Raw genomic sequence first — 22,211 nt, 5'->3', positions numbered from 1 at the left:
CATACATGTGAAGTTTCAGCTCGGTCTGTCCGTGGCCTCTCTCTAACTCGGTGCGCACTGTCACTGTGTCTGTTTCCATCTTGTCCAGCTGTGTATGTAACATTTCTCGTAAACCCTGTTTCTTGTCTGCATCGAGCGTGGTGACGACACTGTAAAGAGGCTCGGAGAATGCCACCGAATCGCATGTTCACAGCCTTAAATACTTCTGAAAGTTTTAACTGCCGACACAGACCGTGGGGTTTTGTTGAGCAGGCGTTTTAATGCTATCACGTCTGCTGCAGACACAGACCGTGGGGTTTTGTTGAGCAGGCGTTTTAATGCTATCACGTCTGCTGCCGACACAGACCGTGGGGTTTTGTTGAGCAGGCGTTTTAATGCTATCACGTCTGCTGCCGACACAGACCGTGGGGTTTTGTTGAGCAGGCGTTTTAATGCTATCACGTCTGCTGCAGACACAGTTGATTAACTTATTTCTCCAGTCAGTTGTTGGGATGGCGCTGGGAGTGTTCATGTTTCAAACATGTTCTCAAATGCCACTGAAATGGCAGCAGCGGTATGAGAACCAGCATATTCTTGAGCATGCAATACGGCTTTCCTCAGTACAAAATCCTCGTCGACCCACTGTGCTGTCAGACTCGGCATGCTCATGGGGCTGATATCGCTGGTCCAAATGTCAGTCGTGAAGCTTATAGCAGTGGCAAGGATGTGTTTCAACAATACTGTGTAACTCCAGTAGAGCAATATCTGAAAATTGGTGCCTACTTGGTAGTGTGTACCGGTGCTCGGCCAGCCGGGAAAAGCCAACTTCATCCACGACAGAGAACGGTTGATTTTCAAGGGCAATGATATCCATTATCTTGGCGTTAATGGATTTCCCCTTTTTGAGTTGTCTCGCTGAAATTTTCTTACTCTTTCAAATGACTGCTCGACTTGAACTTGTTGGAAGTGTGCACTTGGTATTTTTCTGCTTTTGTTCTGTGTAGCGCTGTATTTTTTTTCATGGCGTCATCAACCTACGTTTATATAAACTCATATAAACTCCTGCTGTCTCTAGAGAGTTGAAAACAGCAGGTCTGGGACAGGTAGCACATCCGGTGAACCGATCAGGGTTCCATAGCTGCAGGCAGAACAGCTGAAACTGGAGCAGCAGCACGGCCAGGTGTACTGGGGACAGCAAGGAGTCATCAGGCCAGGTGGTCCTGAGGCATGGTCCTATGGTTCAGGTCCTCCAAAAAAGAGAATTAGATAGAGCATACTTAAATTCAGAGGACACCGGATAAGATTTAACAGCCTGACCCTAGCCCCCCCGACACATAAACTACTGCAGCATAAATACTGGAGGCTGAGACGGGAGGGGTCGGGAGACACTGTGGCCCCACCCGACGATACCCCCGGACAGGGCCAAACAGGGAGAATGTAATGTCTGGTGAGGACCAGCCTATTGCGGACAGTCTGAGACTGATGGAAGGTTTGTGCATTCCTGGTGTAACTCGGGCAGTTGTTGTTGCCATCCTGTACCTATCCCGCAGGTGTGATGTTCAGATGTACCGATCCAGTGCAGGTGTTGTTACACGTGGTCTGCCACTGTGAGGAAGATCAGCTGTCCGTCCTGTCTCCCTGTAGCGCTGTCTTAGGCGTCTCACAGTACGGACATTGCAATTTATTGCCCTGGCCACATCTGTGGTCCTCATGCCTCCTTGCAGCATGCTTAAGGCACGTTCATACAGATGAGCAGGGACCCTGGGCATCTTTCGTTTGGTGTTTTTCAGTCAGTAGAAAGGCCTCTTTTAGTGTCCTAAGTTTTCATAATTGTGACCTTAATTGCCTGCCGTCTGTAAGCTGTTAGTGTCTTTACGACCCTTCCATAGGTGCATGTTCATTGTTTATGGCTCATTGAACAAGCATGGAAAACAGTGTTTAAACCCTTTACAATGAAGATCTGTGAAGTTATTTGGATTTTTACGAATTCTCTCTTCTTTTTTTGCTGAGTTTAGGTATGTAGTTTAGGTATGCACCTCTGCTTTGACACCGGTTTTACACATCGGCATTAAACTAGACATTGGGCTGATGTCAATTTTAGCTAATATCGGTCGATTCCGATATGCTCACATTATTATTATTATTATTATTTTGTTTTTTTTATTATATTGAGCATCCGTAGTCACCAGTTTACCTGGGTGGGGGTCCCTGGGCAAGAAAAGTTTGAGGGCACAATGTGCTTCTGAAGAAGCTCTAATTTAGAATGTGTATATAGCTCAATCGGTGCTCCTGGCGCTCCTAAATTATAATTTTTTTCAAGTTTGGGAGCACCAGTGCTACCAATGACTTTTTTAAAATGTAGAGCCCTGCATGGGGGCCATATTGGATAGGCACATTGCCAACATTGAACTTGGTATTAAACATGGGATAATCCGCCACAGAGCCCGAAGAACATCTTGTCCATGATGACATTTAACTAAAGAACTGCAGATTTCTAAATGAGGCTCTGTCATGAACAGTCATCAATGGTCTGACACACACTGCGGCAGAAAGACTTGTGACTCATATTAGACTGGAGAGAACACACACATGTCTGTGTGCAGGTAATATCCTGAAACCATTGTTCTGAATTTGCATCATCAAATGCACATGCTTGAGCCAGATCTGCCCAACTCTATTTATTTAAAAAAAAATCAGTCTACCAGTAGTCTTAACAGTGCTGCAGAGAGAGCATAAAATCCTGCTTTATATCCTAATCTCTTTTGTTATTCTCATTAGGTAAGGCCGCTTGTGTAAAGTCATATTTCCCTGTTGCTGAAATACTATTTCCGTGTTTGGAGTAAATAGAATTGAGACTTGGAATGTACTGTTTTTGTAGCTCAGTGGTTAAGAGCGTTGTGCCAGTAACTGAAAGGCCGCTGGTTTGAATCCCCTTGCTGACTAGGTAAAAGTCTGTCTGTGCCCTTGAGCAAGGCACTTAACCCTAATTGCTCCTGTAAGTTGCTCTGGGGTTTCTGTTAAATTACTAAAATGTCATTGGGGCCTGGTTTAAAGGGAATTTCTGTTCAGTAGTTGCTGCTACTGAGCATTTTAGTTGCTGCTGCTGAGCATTTGAGTTGCTGCTGAGAAGGCATTAATCCTTCATATACAGCATGCTTCCTTCTCTTCCTTTGTGACCTCATCCCTCTTTTCTTCCTGATGGAAGTTACAGCAGAACGCTTCTATCTGTTGCCATGTAGTTAGTTATGAATTGCAATGTTAATCAGAACTCATTGTCCTATTTGTTCTCAAGCCCTTTGTAAGTGACCCTGCTTGTTTGTTTACGTGATGTGGTGGTTTGGACAATTCAGTTTCGCTACAGTTAACTGAAACCACTATATCCTTATTGCTCAGGAGGATATTAATCATGAATTTGAGTGCTGGTTCCAACAAGCCTCTGTTCTGGGAATAGCTTGTTAGTTCATGCAAATGAGTCATGATAAAGAATAAAATAAAACCTGCTGGAACCAGATGATTGCTAGTGAGTCAGTATATGCGACTCTATAATTCAATCAACTCTGATCACTTGTTTTTTGTCATTCCATCCACTGACTGTTATTACCAGAAAGTGTGTTACTGTGTACCAGAGCTATAGAGGCTGGCAGACCTCAGAGCTTTATGGTTTACCCAGGGAGACTGAGATGTGACTGTGTGTGTCTGTCAGGTATTGTTTTTTTTCATCCAAACTTCAAAACATCAAATGAATTCAAGAATAATTAAATATACATTAATGTTATCCAATATAGCTGGCAGTTGATTGTGCTAAATTAGCCTTCTACCCTTTGTTTACTTAAGGATCAACACTATAAGGCTGGTAAAGTCAATAGTGTCACAATGCTTTAAAATGTGAACAGCATCTGGAGACAAATGAAAATAGAATGTTACAGAGCCTTAGGAGAGCATGGAGATCCATGTCATCAGTAGGCCTATCGTATGGTATTTATACACTATTTTGAGGTGAACCGCCGCTTATCAAGAGCTGAGAAATAACCTACAATACTGGACCACGGCTGCTAAATAGACTTGAAAAAAACTAGCTTCAAAGTCCTAGTCTAGCGACAAGAGTAACAACATTTTCACTTTCTCGCACAGCCACTTGAAGTCAGAAAATGGCCTCGCCTTCTTGCCAATGGCATGTACAGTTCTAAACAGTATCTTCGTGCTGGTCTGCTCTGACATTGCCAGTAGCACCTTTACAGAGGGTGTCGAGGGGAGGCTACAATTTGCCTACGTGTCTGTCTGTGGGATCAATGTGACACTTGCTGTGTTCATAGTCATGATTGTTCTCCAGCTTCAACGTTTTATTTCCAATGAAAAATGAGTTGTTTCTACTTTTATTTGTGGCGTACTGGCAACACACAGATGCACTCATCACCACAGCCTAAGCATCATACTGTAGCCAGCCTCTTGTAACTCCTTTATCTCCAAACCTCCGTTTCTCTCAACTTCCTTTTTCATTTGATTCGTCCTCCCTCGAGGTCGGTGGGTTTTCATTTCAAAGGTTGGCTTACTCCAGGTAAATGTTGCCACATAACAGCTATTTAATGAATGGCAGCTAGCAGCAGACCCGTGGCAAGTGAGTGTTGTCGAGTAGCTGATGTCCCGTACAGTAAAAAGTGCTGTGAAACTAGGAGCACTAGAGACTGTCTGTGGCTGGCAAACATGAGTCATTTCCTCCGAGCCATCATGCCAGATATTTTATTACATGACTGTTTTGGTACAAGCAAATCAAAATATAATATATATTTGAGATTCTTCGAAGTAGCCACTCTTTTCCTTGATGACATCATTGCATACTCTTGACATTCTCTCAACCAGCTTCATGAGGTAGTCACCTGGAATAAATTTCAATTAACAGGTGTGCCTTGTTAAAAGTTAATTTGTGGTATTCCTTTCCTTCTTAATGCATTTCAGCCAATCAGTTGTTGTGACAAGGTAGGGGTGGTATACAGAAGATAGCCCTGTTTGGTAAAAGACCGTATTATGGCAAGAACAGCTCAAATAAGCAAAGAGAAATGACAGTCCATCATTACTTTAAGGCATGGGTCAGTCAATCCAGAAACTTTCAAGCACTTTGAAAGTTTCTTCAAGTGCAGTCGCAAAAACCATCAAGCGCTATGATGAAACTGGCTCTCATGAGGACCGCCACAGGAAAGGAAGACCCAGAGTTACCTCTGCCGCAGAGGATAAGTTCATTAGAGTTATCAGACTCAGAAATGACAGCCCAAATAAATGCTTCAGAGTTGAAGTAAGACACATCTCAACATCAACTGTTCAGAGGAGACTGTGTGAATCAGGCCTTCATGGTCGAATTGCTGCAAAGAAGCCACTACTAAAGGACATCACTAATAGGAGAGACTTGCTTGGGCCAAGAAACATGATGAATGGACATTAGACTGATGGAAACCTGTCCTTTTGGTCTGATGAGTCTAAATGTGAGATTTTTGGTTCCAACCGCTGTGTCTTTGTGAGATGCCGAGTAGGTGAATGGATGATCTCCGCATGTGTGGTTCCCACCATGAAGCATGGAGGAGGTGGTGTGAGGGTGCTTTGCTGGTGACACTCTGATTTTTATTTAGATTTCAAGGCACACTAAACCAGAATGGCTACCACAGCCATCTGCAACAATATGGTTTGCGCTTAGTGGGGCTCATTTGTTTTTCAAAAGGACAATGACCTAACATACCTCGAGGCTGTGTAAGGAATATTTGACCAAGAAGCATAGTGGTGGAGTGCTGTATCAGATGACCTGGCCTCCAGAATCACCCAACCTGGTTTGGGATAAGTTGGACCCCAGAGTGAAGGAAAAGCAGCCCAACATGTGCTCAGCAGATGTGGGAACTCCTTCAAGACTGTTGGAAAAGCGTTCCAGGTGACTACCTCGTGAAGCTCGTTGAGAGAATGCAAAGCTGTCAAGGCAAAGGGTGGCTACTTTGAAGAATCTCAAATATAAAATATATTTTGATGTAACACTTTTCGTTACTACGTTATTCCATATGTGTTATTTCATTATTTTGATATCTTCACTAATATTCTACAATGTAGAAAAGAGTAAAAATCAAAACCTTTTGAATGTTTTTGACTGGTACTGTATGTGCTCTGGTGAAAAGAGGGCGTGTGGGTCAATAGCACATGGAAGTTTTGAGGGATTGATTTTTTAAATTGAACCTTTATTTAACTAGACTTTCTACCAGCGACCGCCGCCTTTCCTCATCTTTTTCTCTCTGTATAAACTCTGAGCTGTTTTCTCTCCTATCCTGCTGCACTCCTCTCAGCACTTAGACTGTTTACCACAGCTAAACTAGCCACTCTCTCATCTGTGAGTCTTTCCCGGTGTGCATGCGTGTCTGATATCCGAGTGGGCTGTGTGTAGGAGGGAGATCTCCACCGGCAGTGCAGTATCAATGTTCTTTCTGTACATTGTGCACTTTTATCTAATGTTTAGAGGTAATACACACACACACACACAATCATCTCATCCTGCTTCCTTATCGCTTCTAAAGATATCTGTATATTTTTATGGTACATGTTAGTTGATCTACAAATATCTTTAGTCACCCACCCTTCCCTGAAGCTGTTGAAGCACATTAACGACACAGCTATAGGCCTGTCTATTGATCTATCGAAGAGATTATACACAAGTCTTTCTCTCGCTCTCTCTTTTACCTGGTCAGCTCGGGGGTCAGCTCAATCCAGCAACCTTTCGGTTACTGGCCCAATTCTCTAACGACTAGGTTACCTGGCGCCCCAAGGCTACCTGCTGCCCCAGTAGAAGGTGAACTGTTCTGTAGTAGAAGATGTAGGCTGTGTTATAGTACAGGTAAATATTGTAGCATGGTAAACAATATAGACCTCGCTCTCTGTATAAGGGATCTGAGTGTTTTATGAGTTATTGTTCCCCTACTGTGCCCGCTGTCGCGTACACACACTGAGGATTTTCCTATCAGCTCTCATTAGATCACATGACTGCATCGGTCCGTCTGACTCCGAGCGAGACAGCACTCCGGAGCGACGTTCCCGATGCTGCATTCCCATGGCCTTTGATCCCTGTCTGGCACCGCTGCGCCGCTTTCCACTGTGCCGCTTTCCACTGTCACATTCACCTAGTGTGTATGTATATTTGAGGTGAGCACAGTGCGGATGCGCGTGATGTAGCTTAATTGGCTTGCAAAGTTGGCAATGTGCCTGACAAGTTGTCTGAGTGAGAACGCATTGTATAAGCACTTTGTGACAACTGCTAATGTAAAAAGTAAATTAGATTGTTCTTTACGGCAACAACTTTGGCAAGAGAAGAATCAGGGAGAGGAGAGAGAAGGGTTGTACCAATCAATTCTTTAGAGGATAGGTGACCATGACAGTAAGGACTTGAGCCATGACAAATGGGTTAACAACCACCGGGTGAACCCTCCTACCTGAGTAAACTGACTATGTCCTAGATACTTTCCCAATCCCTTCAAATATGGCCCAGTCTCTCATCCCTAATTCATTGATTGGAAGAGTTATTTTCTGCCACTATGGTGTTTACAATACGGAGCTGATAAGAGCAGTTGATATTGATAAGAGTTTGCCAACCACAGGTTTGTTTCCACTCATGTTGGTACCCACGACAGCAGGCCATGAGAGTTGCACGCTTACGTACTGTGTGCCTGTGTCACAGCAGCTGCTAATGGCAGAGGCTGACAGAGGTATGGACGTCTTCTTGCACATTCAAGGCTGTTCTTGTTTGTTTCTTTTTGTTTTTGTCTGTCAAATAAAATATAATTTTATTTGTCACATGCGCTGAATACAAGTGTGGACTTTACCGTGAAATGCTTACTTACGAGCACTTTCCCAACAATGCAATTAAAAAGGAAAATTAACAAATATATAAAAATACAAAAAATTGTAACACAAAATAATACCGAGCCTATATACAAGGACTACCGGTACCGAGTCAGTGTACTGGGGTACGAGGTAGTTGAGGTGATAGATTGAGGTAATATGTACAGTACACACTGCCTGGTATAGATGTCCTTGATGACGGGCAGCTTGGCCCCAGTGATGTACTGGGCTGTACGCACTACTTTCTGTAGTGCCTTGCGGTTGGAGGCCGAGCATTTGCCATACCAGGCGGTGATGCAGCCAGTCAGGATGCTCTCAATGGTGCAGCTGTAGAACATTTTGAGGCTGAGGTCCCATGCCAAATCTTTTCAGTCTCCTGAGAGGGAATGGGTTTTGCCGTGCCCTCTTGGACTGTGTTGGTGTGTTTGGACCATGATCGGTCCTTAGTGACGTGGACACCTGAGGAACTTAAAGCTCTTGACCATTTCCACTACAGCCCCGATTATGGGAATGGGGGTGTGCTCGGCCCTCTGTTTCCAGTAGTCCATGATCAGCTCCTTTTGTCTTGCTGACGTTGATGGAGAGGTTGTTGTCCTGACACCACATTGCCTCTGACCACCTCCCTGTAGGCGGTCTCGTCATCTAAATCAAATCAAATCAAATTTTATTTGTCACATACACATGGTTAGCAGATATTAATGCGAGTGTAGCGAAATGCTTGTGCTTCTAGTTCCGACAATGCAGTAATAACGAACAAGTAATCTAACTAACAATTCCCAAAAAAAACTACTGTCTTATACACAGTGTAAGGGGATAAAGAATATGTACATAAGGATATATGAATGAGTGATGGTACAGAGCAGCATAGGCAAGATACAGTAGATGATATCGAGTACAGTATATACATATGAGATGAGTATGTAAACCAAGTGGCATAGTTAAAGTGGCTAGTGATACATGTATTACATAAGGATGCAGTCGATGATATAGAGTACAGTATCTACGTATGCATATGAGATGAATAATGTAGGGTAAGTAACATTATATAAGGTAGCATTGTTTAAAGTGGCTAGTGATATATTTACATCATTTCCCATCAATTCCCATGATTAAAGTGGCTGGAGTAGAGTCAGTGTCATTGACAGTGTGTTGGCAGTAGCCACTCAATGTTAGTGGTGGCTGTTTAACAGTCTGATGGCCTTGAGATAGAAGCTGTTTTTCAGTCTCTCGGTCCCAGCTTTGATGCACCTGTACTGACCTCGCCTTCTGGATGACAGCGGGGTGAACAGGCAGCGGCTCGGGTGGTTGATGTCCTTGATGATCTTTATGGCCTTCCTGTAGCATCGGGTGGTGTAGGTGTCCTGGAGGGCAGGTAGTTTGCCCCGGTGATGCGTTGTGCAGACCTCACTACCCTCTGGAGAGCCTTACGGTTGAGGGCGGTGCAGTTGCCATACCAGGCAGTGATACAGCCCGCCAGGATGCTCTCGATTGTGCATCTGTAGAAGTTTGTGAGTGCTTTTGGTGACAAGCCGAATTTCTTCAGCCTCCTGAGGTTGAAGAGGCGCTGCTGCGCCTTCCTCACGATGCTGTCTGTGTGAGTGGACCAATTCAGTTTGTCTGTGATGTGTATGCCGAGGAACTTAAAACTTGCTACCCTCTCCACTACTGTCCCATCGATGTGGATGGGGGGGGGTGTTCCCTCTGCTGTTTCCTGACGTCCACAATCATCTCCTTAGTTTTGTTGACGTTGAGTGTGAGGTTATTTTCCTGACACCACACTCCGAGGGCCCTCACCTCCTCCCTGTAGGCCTGATCTGTGATCAGGCCTACCGCCGTTGTCTCATCAGCAACCTTAATGATGGTGTTGGATGGTGTGTGTGTGTGTGGCCACACAGTCGTGGGTGAATGGGGGGACCTGTGTTGAGGGTCAGCAGGCGGATGTGTTGCCTCCCTTCCCCACCTGGGGGTGGTACGTCAGAAAGTACAGTTGAAGAGGGATATGTTTAATCCCAGGGTCCTTACTTTAGTGATGAGTTTAGAGGGCACAATGCTGTTGAACGCTGTGCTTTAGTCAATGAACAGCATTCTCACGTAGGTGTTCCTTTAGTCCTGATGGAAAAGGCCAGTGTGGGGTGCAATAGAGATTGGGTCATCTGTGGATATGTTGGGGCGGTATGCGAATTGGAGTGGGTCCAGGGTGTCTGGAATTATTTATTCATTTAACCTTTATTTTAACCCAGGAAAACATATTGAGACCTAGGTCTCTTTTCCAAATATACCCTGTGTATACAACATAAATATACACATTATACCCAAACATACAGTATACAATTATAAATATTCAAAAACTAAAATATAGTCATGGGAAGCACAAATAAAACAAATCACCCAGAAAAAGTTACATTCCTGCACAAATAAGTCTCCAATAAATACTTTAAATTGCCCAAACGGCACCAGAACTTAAAGATGAAATGTATTTTGTTGCAACAATACGGTGCATTACAACTAAAAGCAGATTTACCTCGCTCAATGCAGACCCTAGGAACCTCGTGTTAACCAGTCCTGTGAACAGGTTAGACAGCTTACGTGTCTATACTTCAACAGCATATTTTGTTAAAATGGAAGTTTATGAAGTAGGGCCTTGTAAACAAAAAAGGGAGTAATGTAGAGATGTACGGGTCTTTAGCGAAGTCCAGCCAACCTTTTGATACAGGATGCAGTAATGAGTATCAAAACTGTTACTTGTAACAAAACAAAGGTCACTATGGTAGATGGCATATACAGGTTTAAGAGTAGTAGCAGCTGCACTTTGATAAATAATATCACCATAATCAAGAACAGATAAGGTTGACTGAATAGTCTGCTTGCTACTGTTTAGAGAAAGGCACAATCTGTTTCTGTAGAAAAAGACAATGGTGTTGATATGAGCCATGACCAGCTTTTCAAAGGATTTCATGGCTACAGATGTGAGTGCTATGGGGCGCTAGTTTTATTTAGACAGGTTACCTTGGCTTTTTTGGGCACAGGGACTATGGTGGTCTGCTTGACACGTGAGTATTACAGACTGGGTGAGGGAGAGGTTGAAAATGTCAGCGAAGACACTTGCTAGCTGGTCAGCGCATGCTCTGAGTATGCATTCTGGTAATCCGCCTGGCCCTGTGGCCTTGTGAATGTTAACCTGTTTAAACGTCTTACTCACATCAGCTACGGAGAGAGTGATCACACAGTTGTCCGGAACAGCTGGTGCTCTCATGCATGGTTTAGTGTTGCTGGCCTTGACGCGAGCATAGGCATTTTGCTTGTGTCATTGGGCATCTCCCTTTTGTAATCGGTGACAGTTTGCAAGCCCTGCCACATCCAACAAGCATCGGAGCCGGTGTAGTAGGATTCGATCTTGGTCCTGTGTTGACACTTTGCCTGTTTGATGGTAGCGGGATTTCATTTAAGTGTCCGGATTTGTGTTCTGCTCTTTGAAAGCAGCAACTCTAGCTTTTAGCTCAGTGCGGATTTTTGCTTGTAATCCATGGCTTCTGGTTAGGATATGTATGTACGGTCACTGTGGGACTACTTTGTCAATGCACTTATTAATGAAGCCATTTACTGCACCTGGTTGAGTATTTTCTTGTTAGCTTTTGGCCCTATTTAGCTCGTTGAGTGTGGTCTTAGTGCCAGCATCAGTTTGTGGTGGTAAATAGACAGCTATGAGAAATATAGATGAAAACTCTCTTGATAAATAGCGTGGTCTACAGGTTATCATGAGGCATTCTAAGTCAGACGAGCAGAACCTCAAGACTTCCTTAATATTAGAGATCAAGCATCAACTGTTGTTGACCAAAAGAGACCCCCCCCCTCCCCTCAGTTACCGGACGGAGCTGTTTTGTCCTGCCGATGTATAGAAAAAACAGCTAGATTTATATTTTTCATGGGTTTGTTTAGCCACGACTCAGTGAAACATATTTCAGTTCTTCAGATCACGTTGAAAGGATAGTCTCGAACGGAGCTCATCCAGTTTGTTTACCAGTGATTCCACGTTCACCAAGAGAACGGAGGGTAATGGCAACTTATCCACTCGCCGTCGCAGTCTTGTTTGATATCCCGCACGCCAACCCCTATAGCGCCTCCTCCCCCGAGTGACGGGGATTTGGGCCTGGTCTTCGATTAGCATTATGTCCTGGTCTGGGATTAGTCATTTCTGGTTTGATGTCCAGAAGCTCTTTTCTGTACATGAAACAATTGCCAAAACATGATGTATTAACAAAGTTAGAATCGGCGCAAAAAACACACAAAATAGCACAATTGGCCAGGAGCCCGTAAAATGGCGGCCGTCCCCTCCGGCGTCATTATGTCTGTCACTCCAATGGGTTTAGTAGCCTAAGTGCTGTTAGCATGGTACTGTAGTGTTGGCATGGGCCAGTTCCTGACAGAGGAGCTCTGAGTAATACAGAAGGCTATACAGTCAAGTTTATTGTTGTTGTGTCTGAATGTACCAGGTAGAAGATTCCTTTAGCCACAGATCTAGGAACAGCCTATTCTACCCAATCCTAAACATTAAAGAGCTGTTCTGGGAGAGACTGGCCCTGTGATATCTCGCACTGTCACTCAACATATACAACTTTCTGGAGATAGTTATGGCTAAGAACAAAATAACTGTTGTTAGTTGGTGACTTTAGGTGTGTGTGTGGGACAACGTATTTTAGTAATAGGCTACAACATGCAGTAGGTTAGTTGTGGATCTGTGCTATACGGTCTGTTTGCAATGTAAATTTATTGTGAGTCAAATAAGTATTGTTTGAGCTTCACTCTGTTGCAGTGTGGTTTTGCAAGTCAATAACAAAGATGGTTTGGTGTGGGATCTCTCCCTCACTCAGCCTACACACACCTCCTTTCCCTGGTCCTGATGCTGAAGCGTTTACTGCATTACAGCCCGCTGTGGGCCAGGATATTGAGGGGTGTGCTCGGTGTTCTGCTCTCTGACTGAAGCGTATCTGCCTAATGCACTGTGGTAGCATACTGCTCTGCTGCAAGGGCTTAAACCTAACCCCCTCTGTGTGACATCATGAGTCACGACCTGGAACTGCTCACTAACACACCACACACACACCAGAGCAGCTCTTGTTAAAACTAGTCGTAGGCTGGATTTGTACCACAGTAGCAGAGTTGAATCACTGATAGAACACGGTGATCAAGTAGATTGGTGGATCAGCTACAGTGTGTGCTCTTGCAATACAGAACACGGTAGTGATCCCCTGTGGCTCAGTTGGTAGAGCTTGGCACTTGCCATGTGCAGTACTCATTTCTGCCACTACAGCTTGTAGATGATGTTTCAGACCCGCTAGCTGTTGCAGAACCTAGCAGTGTCTGTATCTACAGCCAGAACAGTGAAAATCCACGATGTCCCATATTCTGGTGATGCCCTCCTCCTCTAGCTCCAGCTGCCCTCCAAGTGATGCTCCAGTGAAGGAGATTATGTGGGATCAGCGGGCTTTGCAACTGCTATCCTGTGTTATTTATATCAAATCACTCTGGTAAAAACACACATACAGAACCACACAGTATATGCACCCAACAATATATATACACACACACACACAGTGCTTGGTCTGTTAAGAGCTCTGCCCCCCTTGTGCTCAGCCGGAATCTTTTTGTCTGCTTGGCTGTGGCTCTGCCCTACTTTTAACAGCCCTGCTGGCATACTGCCTGGCCTGCACTCACTGTGGCCTGCACACCGGTCTCTCTCTACTTCTCTCTCTCTTTACCTCTCTCTCTTTACCTCTGTGTAGCTTTCTGTCTACCTCTCGATTACTAAAACTTTATCCTTTCTGTTTCTACCACTAATTCTCTCTCCTGTTGGTCTTCCACTGTTGCTGGCTCAGTATATGTGCTATATGGATTGTTAGAGTTTGGTTTTGATCTTTAATACGTACCTGAGGTCAGGAAGAAACAGCTGGACTCATGACCTTTTGAACGTCTCAGTCTAGTCTCTGTCCAAGTGTCCATGCATTTGGTGTCTCTAGGCATTGGAGACTTAGCAGTGATGGAGGGAAGATCCTTTGTCATCTAGGTTTGGTGTCCAATGAGGGAGAAAGTGGGAGAAGATGGTTTGTTAATAGGTATTCCACCAACATGCATTGTAGTGGGGTTCTCTACTGTCTCTACTTTGATGCTCCTCTCAGCACCACTCCCTCCTGCCTACCTCGTACCACCCACTGAACCCAGAGAGTCCACCATCTCTAATCTGAGATCCAACTGCCGGCATCACAAGACTCCTCTCCAACCTCAGGGCCACACGCACATTGTTCTATTAACAGAACCATTTCAAATGGCATCAGCCTTCAGACCTCGGGCTAATAACTGTGCTATTCAGTATGAATGCTGTTCTTGTATGACTTCCAATTTTATTAACTGTCTTTCTCTAATATGGTATTCAGATAAATGGTAGCTAACAATGGCAGAACTAGATGTCTAAAATGTACAAAAACGATTTGTAGCAACGGTGCGCCCAACTTTAAAAAGTTAGCACAACATTACATTTATGAGCACCAGAGTTTTTATTTTTAGTGTATGAGATGTTGCCTAAATTAATTATAGATACTTCTGAAGCACACGTGCCCTAGAAACAAGTGTGTAACCCTTTAAATATGTTTATTTATTATAAAAAGCTAAAATGTTGATACAAATAACTGTCATTGGAATATAATGACAGTCATTTGTGGAAAATGTCAGTTTCTACATGATGTAAAAGCACTATTTCCTTATTGATATCATAGACATTAAAACCAGTAGGTAGTGATAGTGCTGACGTCATCCACATATTCCCATGGAAAACTCCCGATGGTGCAGGAAGCCGGAAGTATTTGAAGCGCGCCAAAACATTGCTAAGGATGATGGTGTTAGTGGCTGTAACTAGCAACGGATCATGGTGAAAGTGGCTGTAAGAGTTTTTGACACGGCTAGGTTGCTACGTAGTAGCCGACCAGCAGAGCTTGGGACTTCATGCTCCAGACCCAACACTGGGGGCCTGATTGAGATGCATTACATTGAACATCGTACACGTACTCTTTTTAAGAACGTCATGTTTGACATGATGACATGCAGGAGATCTGCCATTCATTCATTGCTATGATCATTGATCTCCTGAAGAAGCTGTCCCTTTTCCTCTCATTCCCTGCCCCCAGAATGTTTGGATATAGCCTACTGTTAAATTTACCACTTTGTTGGCTAGCTATCTAATGAGGTAACGCACATCACTGAACAAGGTGTTAAACTAGTGGTTTATGGCCCGTGAATAGTTTTAGAACAGCCCGCAACATGGTTTAACAATGATAAATGCGACCTTCCCAATCCGCAACATAAAGAAAAACCATTTGAGAGCATATGCGATCAGAATGGTTGTGCTTTAGAGCCCTGGATGTCAAGTGCTCTGGAGGCTGAATGGTTCTGCTGCTGCTGTTCTGGTTCTTCTGTTAGCTAAAAACCAATTAGCCATTTAAAACTCCTACAGCAGCATCATAACCCAACCCATTACAGGCCAAAAAGTGTTACCATCCACCCAGCGACCTCAGTCCGTCAGTCTCCATGATGTACTTCATCCACAACGTGAAATAACAGCAACACTCTTTTCTGCCAACTGCCTCACTGCCAGCTAGTGGATGATCTATTCTCCCTCCTCTCCTTCCCTGTTATATTGGCTTCTCTCCACCTTCTCCACCTACCTGCTAACTGGTGAATCCCTGTTCTCTCGCTCTCGCTCACTCGCTCTCTCTCGCACACTCTCTCTGACGACTATATCAAATGAGAATAGGGGTGGTTGTATCAGTAGTAATGAGGTTAGCTGTGAGTAGAAAGGTGTGGTCCTGACATGCTATAGTTAGCTGTGGGTCATTTTAACACTCTTAATTAAGAGCTATCAGATGAAGGTGTTTAGTGTGCAGCTAGTTAGGCAACGCAGGACCTGCACCGAGCTACATTAGGCTACTGGGACTGCCTTGCATCACCGCCAGTAGCACCTGAGTTAGTTACTGGCTACCAGAGATCTGTCTTTGGGTTTGGACAGCTGTACTTATGTGAGGTTTGTTTCTGTGTGTATAGACAGACCAAAGGAGGGAGGAAAGTCAGTGCAGTGGTCGTATACCTTCATCACATGCTGGCAGGTTTATCATTCAATTCAGAACTGGGAATAAAGGTCTCGTCAGTATTCATAAAGGAAACATTGAGCCCAGACAAAATGTGGTGCTGGTGTTGGGTGGGAAAGTCTGGGTAAGGAGAGGTCAAATAAGCCAGGGATTGTTATCTTAACGCAGGACGATGTAGCCCTCCATTCAGCCTCCCTCCACAGCCTCCCTCCACATCCTATCTCTATTGTTATGGTGGACACAGGCTTTGGTGTCGCTGTGTTTTCAGTGCAGTCTGTTGGCTAGGTCCTGAACTACTGTCTCTCCCTTTGGCCCTTTTGTGTGGCTCTAAACCTAACAGGAAATGTCAGGGGATTTGGCTGGCCATAGCCTTAACTGGTGTTTTGTGTGTGTATTAGGCAGACGGAAAGAGGGAGAGCGAACGGGAGAATATTTGTTAGCCAGACATGCTCCGTGCATCGAGGCGAGCGGATCAGATTATCTGCAGTGAGTCACAGGCAGTGAGTCTGCTCAACCATGATGCCAAACCCTCTGAACGATGTGTCTGTCTTTTGTCCCAATGTGACACTAGGGGCCCGGAGTTTATCAGGGTCCAATCCCAAATCAACTCTTATAGCATCTCAATAGTCTAAAGTAGCTTCCTGTTCCAGCTCCTCTCCTTCATCTGCACTGAACTGGAAGAACTGCACCGGTTCCTAGTGGGAGCTGGTCACCATATTACCTGCCCTGTAGTCTTAGATCAGTTCTGCAGTAGTTCCAGACCCCGCTGTGTGTGTTCTCTCCACAATAAGCTCTCTGCCTGTATGAGATGTGGTAAGGTTTACATCTGCCTGTTGTGAAGAGTAGAAAACGCATGGAGAGGGGGAAGAAAAGAGATGGCGGAAGTAGGCTAGAAGAAGCGCTGAGTCAGTGTAATGCTTGAGGCTCTTCCCTCTTTACTGACATTGATGGACTACAGGAACAGACATCTCTTTTCTCCTCTCGCTGCCCCTCTCTGGGCTCTTCTCTCATTCCTCTCCCATCTCTGGTCTGTCACTTTCCCTGCTCAGGGGTGTAGTTTCCCCTAGATATAGGATCATGTTTCCCTCCCCAATCCTAAATGTAACCATTAGTGGGGGAAAATGCGAAACTGACCCTAGATCAGCATCTAGGGGCAACTCTTTCCCTGCCTGTTCCCCCCCTCCTCCACTCATTATATAACTAACAGAACTAGGTCACATACATTCCTCCCCAAAGCTGCTCCTTCAAGCAAAGGTTATTTCCCTTTCTTTCTCTAAGAGTAGGAATGTGCACCGACACTCGGCTCTTTTTTCATGTGTCAACACTCGGCTCTCTTTACAAGTAGTGTTACAGAAGGGGACAGGGAGGGCAGTTTCTAACTGGGTTATAACTTCCTACTTTGTATTCACAGAAGTGTTTCTCACTCCTGTAGCATGCAAAATATAGTTACTTTACTACTAGTTCTACTGTGCGTTGAGGAGTTTTGAAGTAATGGATGGATGGGGGTGGGGGTGCAGTGTGGACAGACAGGTGTCCCCACAACCAGACTAGAAGCTGGTAATCCCTGTTTTTATGCACACCTGGCCTCCTCCGTAGTCAGTCAGCCTCTCTGTCAGACTGAACTGTTTTCAACACTATCATTCACACATTGTGTAGTGAAGAGCCTTGCCCACACTAGTGTCGTTTGCTGTTTTGGAGGATCAGGCTCTAGTCTAGGAGCTAGTACAACACCCACCCCTACACAGAAACCCAGTGGTAAACAGAGCTGTCAATCATCTCTGTGGTTCCTGTCCAGGAGTTCCTCAGACATGTTGTGACAGACACTCTTGCCTTCACCTCTATCTTTACCGTGGCAGAAGTCTGTTTAGTCACGAGGTGTACCCTGAACTATAGGCCTATGTAGCTAAGTGTAGAAGTCTATTCGCTGTATGGCTAAAGGCTACGTCAGGGTATATGGCAGAGCCTACAGTTCAATGGGTTTGTAAGGTGACCTTCTACCCACTACTAGCCCCCTCATGGTGATGTTACCTCGTGTGGTATTTCACTAGTCCAAATCAACCCCCGATTGGCTAGGTGGAATGTGTGCCACTTATTACTCATACTTCTCAGATCCTCTCGGGCGATTCCACGGCAGCGGGAGCGGAAAATAGTTTTGGTATCTCAGGTTGTTCTAGCAATTCTCACATCGAAACTTCATTGTGAGGAAGAATGTTTTTAATTATTTTTACATTTTGTATCACAAACCATTTTCTAGAAAATCATGATGAAAGTGGCTGTTATGGGCCCTTTTTAGACCTATACATGCCTCCTGTACGACCCTATGATCTGAACCGCACATGATATAGATCACATCTTTTGATTTGGTACGTTTTGAGACACAAAAATCATTTATCGGTTTTCATGATGTAACTGAAATTGTGAAAATACATTATGTTTTGCCTACTTATAGGCCTGTCAACTTACAGTATACCCCCACCCCCTGGTCGCACATCTACCTTTCTCTCTCGTGTATGTGACATTTGGATGTATACATTGTTCAAAGCCATGGCTGCGTCCACCGCAGGGTTCATATTTTGGTCTGGATCGGTGTAGGCTGCCTCTCACATTACCCACATCGCATCTCTCTACCGATGGATGATCGATCTGGGGAGGGCTGGGTGTATGCAGGTACAAGATGTCGCCGCTATATGAATTGCAACCCCAGCGGGGCTGGAGGCTTGGATGATGAGATGCCTGCATTGTGTTCTGTATCAATGATGCGTTCATCAGTCTAGGTCAGGATAAATAGTGAAATTACAGACTTATGTTCTACATACTGATATTATATGCTGTGTGGGTTTGAGTGAAACCCTATAGACTTGCCAGTTGACAGGGTGTTAACGTGTGTGTGTGTGTGTGTGTGTATGTGTGTGTGTCCAGCTCTGACCTGACATTGATGTTTGAGTGGTCAAGCAGAAGCTCTCAGGTTTCAGAGCAGGTTTTGCAGCGTCCAGTTGTTGTTTAGATCTATACTGGTCCTCAAACAGGCCGGGAGAAAGTATTCATTATGTAACAAACATTCAAATGTTAAATACTGATTTTTAAAAAGTGAACATATTCAGGCAGCCCCATATCCATTGGTCCCTACACACACAAACCGCCGGGGACCCTTCCTCGTCTCCCACACATCACCTCAGCCTTTACCCCTCACTGGGCCCATAGGTCAAGTCCACTGGTGCGTAGTAACAACAATGATGAACCTGGCTTGTAAACACAGGATACTTGTGAAACGTGAGATCATGTTCATATGTTGAGCCACAGGTACCGCAGTCGTAATGTGCGTTTCTGACTGCGTCTCGCTCTCGCTCTGTGTGTGTGTTCCAGGTACCCCAGTCATAATGTGTGTTGTTCAGAGCACAGCTCGTCAGCTCCAGGTGTGTCTAGTGGTGAAAGCAGCCTCCCAGAGCATCATCATGAGCAGCACCACAGGACTGACCACAAGGTGAGATGGCTGTAAGACTTACCATTAGTTGTTATTGTGCAATAGACTTTTCCCCCAGACCCCACTATGCTCCACTATTCCTCACGCAGTGTTTCTCTTCACAGCATTAGCCACTTTAAGACTAATCACTAGTGTTTTAGCCCATATCCACACAGCTCAGAACTGGCAATCTGAGGGAGACGGGGGAGGAGGGCTGCTGTGTTAACCCAAATGTAGTCCTCCGTGGCCGTGAGCTGGTCTACTGTGAGCTGGTCTACTGTGTGTGTGTGTCCATAGCAATCAGACATACTGTCAGTCCATTTATAGAACAGTCTCTTGTTCTGTCTCTCAGTATAACAAAGTAACTTACTGTTTCTCAACCCGAGATGCTGATTCCCGTGTTTCTGGTGTTCCTCAGACTCTTTATCATTCCAGTGGCGTGCCTGAGGCCTGGGCCTTCAGTGAAGTCCTACACAGTCCCAGCCGAATTAATCCACCTCTTATTACCATCATTATGATGCCATGGCTCTAGACACTATACATTTAGACAGAAACGCAGTATAACCAGGTGTTGCGTCACCTTGAAATTGACATTTTTATTCAGAGAATTGCAGGGGAAGAGTACAATACCTTTTCATTGTGCAGCTTCGTTGCCCTGCGCGCTTGTTCGTTGAGCTGTAGATCCACTCGGGTGCCCCCAAAAGTTTTCAAAAGCACCATTGCTTGTAAGTGCCCAGCCATACTTTGGTGTCTCGTTGCTGCCTTGGTTAGACAACTCAAGTTTGCAAAGCCAGTGTGGCTCCAAACACCAAATCGATCACTTGCAAATAATAGGCATTCCCAGCAGTACAGTTTGCAGTGCTTCTCGGAGCCTGTGAGCCATTGATAGCGCTCGTAGTTGGAACTTTGAAAGTGGCGAACGAACCCCTTTCCCGCCTGTGACAGGCTTTGTAGCGTCGGGCGACCTCTCCTTACAATGTCTAACTTTTCTTGAAAAGTTTGTCTTTAGAATGGCGTTATAATTATATCCTCGACCAAATCGATATCTTCTCCTTCTGCCATTGTGGGTTGAAAAAACAGCTTAGTAGTACGCAAATTAATTTGTTTATCAATTTCAGTTTCCTAGTTCTGAGACCTGCCCATATAGGACCTGCCTCTCAATATTGGTAATCCAATCAAAAGACGTGCACGCACTACGCCTGCTAGCTGGCTCCTGTGTAACACTGGAGCCAGCCAGCAGGCGTACAATAGCCAACTCTAAAGCTGATTGGTTGACACTAAATTTTAATTTCCGTTCACTTTAAGCTACAAGCGCCCGCACTGTTGATTCTGAAGGCCTGAGGGCAGATTTTTAGACCCCTGGCAACACATGATGGCTGAATATGATTGGATAAAAGATCTAACATAAAGACCAGCCCTCCAAATATCAACCTGGGGCTGGAAGCAGTGCAACCAAGAGGAAAGCTATGAAATGAAGAGTACAACTCTTACTCTGGGGAATAATTTAATACATATTTGTGGGAAAATATATTTAAAAAAATATATATATATTCTGATGATGTTTAGGCCAGCAGAGAAGGCCTTGCTGGCCCTGACGGCCCACCACTGTATCATTCTCTGTCATGTCTTATGGAGTGTTGGGTTGTAGTTTGAAGTACTTGCTACGCCAGACGTTAATAGTTACATGCATGAGGAATGTATATGGTGGGCTGAATGGCGGTTTGATAAAAAGTATAGACCTAGAAAGTTACTAAGTAAGGGAGAAGGCAATCACTTGGTTGCGGCCACTGATAGGGTTGGTTAGCTGTGGATTAGCGTGCGCCAAGGTCTGGTCAGAGGAAGGTGAAGGAACAGTTTATCACTTAACTTCCTGCCTAGCGACAAAGATGTAGTGTTTAGAGGTGCAAGGAGGACACTGCCTAAAGGAGGGTATAAATACTTGTGCTGGTCTTTGTCATTTTCAGCTGTTTGACCCAGTGGGTGAATAAACTTGGTTTGAGCTCTTCATAGTCGTCCATGAGTTTTACTGTTTATATAGAACCCAACAGGTGTAACAGGCTAGTCTACATTCTGTGGACCTCAAACATCCAATTCCGTGCGTGGGTGCACACATGTGTTCTAACGGTGTGTGTGACTTCCCTAGGAGGAGTCGTCGTCGAGGACACACACACACACCTACGACGTGGAACTGGAGACAAAGAGGGCTACACTAGAGGAGCCCAACACACCGAACACTGAACAGGTAACAGAGACACACACACACACACACACACACACACACACACACACACGCACACACACGTGCAATGAGAATTGAATAGGTGTGTGTTTTCCAGACTGTGAATCAGAAGGAGCCTGTGGTGGTCTGGTCTGCCCCAGAACCACACCTGGATCCAGAACCCCCTGCTGCTGCTGCTGAGCCTCACACACACATCCACACAGACCCAGAGCCCGATACACAACCCACTTCCCTCCAGAACCAGGCTCCCTCATCCCCCTCCATCCCACCGCTCAGCGATGACCCAACCCAGGGACCGGCCTCCACAGACCACACAGGCCCAGTCAAGACCCCCAGTGATGCACCGGCAGAACCCAGCCCAGCCCCCTCTACAGAAGACCCCCAACACACACCTACCTCTTACATCCCTGCTCCAGCCCCATCCAGGTAAGATGAGAACTGTGTATTGTACGCATGATGTGTATGAGACATTATGTCTGTTTATACAGCAGAATTATGTGTCCAAGACCATTTTTGTCCTTGGGCTCAATAAAGTATTTAT

At 44.9% G+C, this 22,211-nt stretch overlaps 1 protein-coding gene across 1 annotated transcript in view; it reads left to right on the top strand.

The window, feature by feature from the left end:
• Positions 1-22,211, top strand: part of LOC112248789 (SUN domain-containing ossification factor-like) — a 68,873-nt gene that overhangs the window by 19,981 nt on the left and 26,681 nt on the right. The window contains 3 exon segments of the mRNA XM_024418111.2: positions 19,335-19,452; positions 21,575-21,673; positions 21,768-22,096. Coding sequence (XP_024273879.2) covers positions 19,335-19,452; positions 21,575-21,673; positions 21,768-22,096 — 546 coding nt within the window.

Source organism: Oncorhynchus tshawytscha, linkage group LG01 (genome assembly GCF_018296145.1).
Source record: "Oncorhynchus tshawytscha isolate Ot180627B linkage group LG01, Otsh_v2.0, whole genome shotgun sequence".
NCBI classification, from domain to species: Eukaryota; Metazoa; Chordata; class Actinopteri; order Salmoniformes; family Salmonidae; genus Oncorhynchus; species Oncorhynchus tshawytscha.
This window is presented reverse-complemented; position numbering and strand designations above follow the sequence as displayed.